This window comes from Rhagoletis pomonella, unplaced genomic scaffold (genome assembly GCF_013731165.1).
Source record: "Rhagoletis pomonella isolate Grant_MI unplaced genomic scaffold, Rhpom_1.0 Rhpom_scaffold_11756, whole genome shotgun sequence".
Lineage (NCBI taxonomy): Eukaryota > Metazoa > Arthropoda > Insecta > Diptera > Tephritidae > Rhagoletis > Rhagoletis pomonella.
The window spans coordinates 1-4986 of NW_023470288.1; the positions used below are offsets into that span (position 1 = coordinate 1).

General features: G+C 37.2%; 2 protein-coding genes across 2 annotated transcripts; both read right to left on the reverse strand.

Moving 5' to 3' along the window:
• Positions 1-137: 137 nt before the first annotated feature.
• LOC118756709 lies at positions 138-2009 on the reverse strand. The gene is made up of 4 exons (XM_036491456.1): positions 1937-2009; positions 1310-1636; positions 933-1234; positions 138-819 (listed from the first exon to the last, which is right to left on the reverse strand). Exons 1-4 carry the CDS (start codon positions 2007-2009, stop codon positions 808-810), a joined length of 714 nt encoding a protein of 237 aa, XP_036347349.1. The 3' UTR covers positions 138-807.
• A 2079-nt stretch (positions 2010-4088) lies between these two features.
• On the reverse strand, positions 4089-4979 carry LOC118756710. The gene is made up of 2 exons (XM_036491457.1): positions 4194-4979; positions 4089-4126 (listed from the first exon to the last, which is right to left on the reverse strand). The coding sequence occupies exons 1-2, from the start codon at positions 4831-4833 to the stop codon at positions 4095-4097; spliced, it is 672 nt and encodes a 223-aa protein (XP_036347350.1). The 5' UTR covers positions 4834-4979; the 3' UTR covers positions 4089-4094.
• Between the last annotated feature and the right edge of the window lie 7 nt (positions 4980-4986).

Sequence of the window (4986 nt, forward strand, 5' to 3'; positions counted from 1 at the left end):
GCAGAATTTGTTTGAAGTTGTGGTACGTTTGGAAAAGCGTATACTCAATTCTTAGAGTGCTGTAAGCACTGCAGTCGAATATAAGGTGTTCCGCCGTTTCCTTAGTGTTGCACGTATTACAGGTATCTGACCTGTAATGTTGAAATTTGTTTAAGTACGTATTACCGTATGTATGTCCTGTTGCAATTCTGTTAAATAGTTTTATGTCGTATGCTTCTAAGTTCAGTTTTTTGTTTTTTAAACCACGGATTGTTTATTTTCAATGTACAAAATTCCGCAATGTCAGGGTCCCAGTTTGGTAGTTTGTTGTTAAATTCGTCTTTGGTTTCAGTCCACAGTCTGGTGCTTATTTTTAGGAGTGCTTCATTTGGGCTTAATTTAGGAGAGAGAGATTTACCGAAATCAATTGCAGTTTTTGCAGCAATGTCGGCTTTTTCGTTTATAGTTATCCCAACATGACTGGGTGTCCATACTATCATTATGTTTTCTATGTTGGATCTGTGTAGTTTGTTGTGAATTTCTGCCACAAGGAAGTTCTGTGTGGTGTGATTGTCGAGGGCTTTGATTGCTGCCTGGCTGTCTGTGAAAATTGCTATCTTTTTGTTCCCGCTGTTGCTTGCTATTGTAGCTGCCTGAGGTAGTGCAACTAGCTCACCGTAGGTTGAGGTAAAATTTCCGTCTATGTTAAAAAGGTATGAGACATTGGTTGTTTCCACGTACACTGCACATCCAACTTTATTTGCCATCACCGATGCATCAGTCGCATATATGTAGTAGCCATCATCCTTCAAAGTGTTGATTTTTTGGTTATAAATTGCTCTAAGTTGTGTGGAGGAGAAATTTTTTTTTGAGTTCGATAATTCAGATTGAAAAAGGGTAATATTGTTATGTCTGTTAAAGGCAACATTTGTGTCTATGTTGTTTATGGTTACTTTGAATTTTTCATATGTTCTACTATAGCTTGAATTTATGGCCGGTTTGTCTTGTAATTGGGTTCTTAGTGCCGGGTTGAGGAACCATTGTTTGACCAGTTCTTTAGCTGTCAGCCACACTGCTCTAGATAGAGGTGGGAGTTCGCAGGCTAGCGCGTATCGCATAAGTGTTGGGGTGTTAGGTGGTACTCCTAGACATCTCCGTAGCGTTTCATTAACGCTCGTTTGAAGTTGCTTGTTGTAACCTTTTGGTGCATTGGCGTAACTGGTGCTGGCATATTCAGCTTTGGACCGGACGAATGCTTTAAACAGATTTATTGAGGTTTTAGGGGAGATTCCTGCTTTAATTGATGTTAATTTCGAAATGAGGTTTTTACCTGGAGTTACAGCTTTTTTAATGTTGCTAATATGTACCTTGACCGTTGAGTTTGCGCTGATGGTTCTTCCTAACCACTTAAAGCATTGGACTTGTTTCAAGTTTGTGCTGTTGATTGATATGTTGAACTGTTGTCGGTTATTTGCGGACATATACATGAATTTTGTCTTTTCTAAGTTGAACTTTAGATTTAAGTTATGTAATTCTGCTATTTTATCTTGTAAATTTTGAACTGCTGCTGTTTTGTTTGAGTTTGTGGATACTATGGCTAGGTCTTCAGCGAATTGAAATAGGTGCGTGTGAGGATTGTTGATTTCGTGTAGTTGGGCTGTATATATATTAAATAATGTTGGAGATAAACAGCTACCTTGAGGTAAGCCTGAGTGTATTTCTACGGCATGTTTTCCTAAGGTAAGAGTCCTTTTGGAGAAAAAGTTATACGTCCAGTTTGCTATTGATGTTTCTATGTTAGTCTGTAATAGAATATTGTAAAGTGCTACTAAGTCAACTCTGTTGTAGGCATCCGACATATCTAAAAAACATATAAAAACAAAGTTTCTACTGTTCTTTTTATCCGCGACTAGATGAAGCATCTCATTGATGCACATCGTCGCTGATCTTAGTTTACGGTAAGCATAGCTATTGTTGGGTAACTTTTTGTTAGTTTCTAGGAAATCGTTCAGCGATTCCTTAACCATCATATTTATGCTTTTGGCTACTACTGATATTAGTGAAATTGGTCTATAGTTGTTTATGTCATCTGTGCTCTTATTTGCTTTGGGGATTGGTATTACTTTTATTAATCTCCAGGCATTTAGGACTCTGTTGCTGTGAAAGTGTTCTCTCAAGGATGTTAGTAAATTTTGCTTCGCCTCGGTAGACAGTTGCTTTAGGATATTGAATGTGACCCTGTCGAGCCCCCCAGCTGTTGATTTTTTCTTCGCTAGTAATTTTTCAAATTTCATGTATGAGAAATCAATGCTCCCGTTTGACGCGCTTGGAGACGCGTGGAATGATGGACAACACGTGATATTGTGATTGCTAGCTTGTTCCGCTTGTTCTTTTATAATTTCTAAATAGTTGCGGTCGTCTTCGGCTGCCCAGTTGTGCAATGGCCTTTTATTTCCTTTGACATTTCTTATGAAATTCCATGCATTTTTGGAATTAGGGTTAGCATTGATTTCTTCTATTTTATTGTTATAGCTAGATTTTTTTGCTTTCTTCACTGCATCTTTCCAGTCACCGGTTGCCTTAATTGATTCCTCCATGTCTTCTATGCGGTTAGTATGATTTGCTTTTTTTCGTTTTGCCACGTGTAGTCTGTAGAGTTTATTGAGTTCCTCGCTCCACCATTCTTTAGGAGTGCGATTAGCCTTATTTAAATCAATTTTTATTTTATTCTTGACATTGTCAATCACATTTGTGAAATTTTCTAGATCATCAAAGCTTACCTGCGCTAACTCCCAAGCCAGCTGTTTCTTGGGGATAAAGAAGTTGGGTTTCTTTCCGGTGTTTGTTATCTCTATGGTGATAGGAAAATGCTTGCTGCCTCCTAGATGTACTTGGTGACATTGCCATTTTATCAAACTGCTATTTATATTTGTGAACGTTATGTCTATTACAGACCCGGCACTGTTTCCGGTACGGTGGGTAATAGTTCCGGTGTTGATGCATTGAAGGTTTGTATAGCTGATTTCGTTGATAATAATGCTTCCTTTGGAGTTGCATATTCTGTCTCCCCATGCCTGATGTCTAGCATTGAGATCGCCAGCAAGAATAACGTTTTCGTGGTTGTTTAGTGCGATAAGTACACGATTTAGTTCGTTAGTAAAAATAGTAGTGTTGATGTTGGGAGGGAAATATATATTACAAATTGTTATGTTTCTGATTAAATTAGTGGTTTTAGCTATAAGGATGTCAAAAGTGGAGACAAATTTGATTTTAGTGAATTTAATACCTTTTCTGAATCCGATTCCTACACCACCGTAGCCGTCGGTTCTGGTTTTTCTAAGCAAGTTGAAGTTGAATAGGTTATGAATTGTTGTTTGGTTGTCATGTCAGAAAATCTCCTGAAGGCATACTATATCAATGTTGTTGTTACTATTAAAAAGGTCTACATAGTTTTTATTGCTTTTTAAGCTTTGTATGTTATATTGTAATATTTTTATCGAACTGGTCATCATTGCTAATTGAAATTTTGTCTTGTATGTGTACTTTGCCTATATTTTGAATAAGGTTGACTAATGGGTCATTTATATCAATGTTATACCTTTTTATTAGAAGATTTACTAGCCTCTCTATCTCTGTTACCTTACTCCAGTTCGCCATTTCATATACAGGCTGTATGCTTGCTTTAACTCTCGGGGCGTTGTAGGTTGGCTTTGGTGGTGCGGATACTTGTGGAATATTTTTCTTTACAACTTGATTGTATTTGGTAGTAGTGAGTTTTTTGTTAACCACTTCGTCGTTATTGATCGTTACTGTTTTTTTTGTATCTAAATGAGGGAAGTTCCCTTCAAAATCGTCTAAAGCAGAGAATCTGTTATTATTGTTGAGATTGTACATCCCTATCGCCTCTGATTTTGATACCTTTTTAATGGTCATTATTTCTACTACCTTTTTTTCTTTTGCCCATACGGAGCATTTGCTACTTTCGAGTGAGTTGTGGGTATCGCCTCCACATAGTATGTATGATTTTGTGTTCTGGTTACATTTGCTATTGCAGCCCTCTGCTTTACCACAAACTATACATCTGTTTGCTGCTTTGCACGCCATTTTATTGTGGCCTAATCTTCCGCAGTTATAGCAGTGTCTAATTCTTGGGATATAATGGACAATTTTTATCTTTACATAGAATATTTCAATTGATTCTGGTATCTCGTTACCTTCAAAGGCTATCTTTACAGAGTACGTCGGGATGAATTTTTCTTTGTCATTAGGGTCTCTTCTGGTAATCCTTGTAATTGATGTGATCGGTATGTCTGAAACTATATTGTTCTTTATTTCCTGTTCCGTGAAATTAAGTGGAATTTGCCTCGCTACTCCGGTGGTTTCCACCATGCTTTTGGGTATGAACGGTCTCATATTATTTTTGAGTAAGTCCGGGTTGTCTATGCATTTGTTTGCTGCTTCGAAATTTTCAAAAAAAAATTTATAAAGCGACCTACCTATTGCTTTTATTTTTTTTATTCCTAAAATATTAAAGTTTTTTATTTTGTCCCACAGGAAGAGACCATTTCGCATTTTGTCGTTTTCGATCATTGTAGATTTAGAAGTGTCCACTAGTACACAAAAATCGCACTTGTGCCTATTTGTGTAGCGCACACTGTTGGTGTTTTCATTTTCGCTCTTTTCTTTATTCGCACCGCTACTTTCTGTTGTATCTATTTTTTCACTGTCCGGTTTTTTGTGATTTGCATTTTCACTGCTTTCGCTGATTTTGTCCGCATTGTCCGTTAGATTTATTTGCGCATTTTTCACGTATGTGCCTTTTTTAACAAGCATCCCTTGTAACGGGATAAACATGCCGTTATTACTTTCAGTTTTAGTTTTTTTGGTTTTGCTAGAATTTTCTGTCTGTTTGGTACAGTCATCGTCAGTTTCGGAATTTCTTCCTGCCTTGTCAACCTTTGCTACTTTAGATTTTTGCCTTTTCCTAATGTTAGCCGCTTGTTTCCC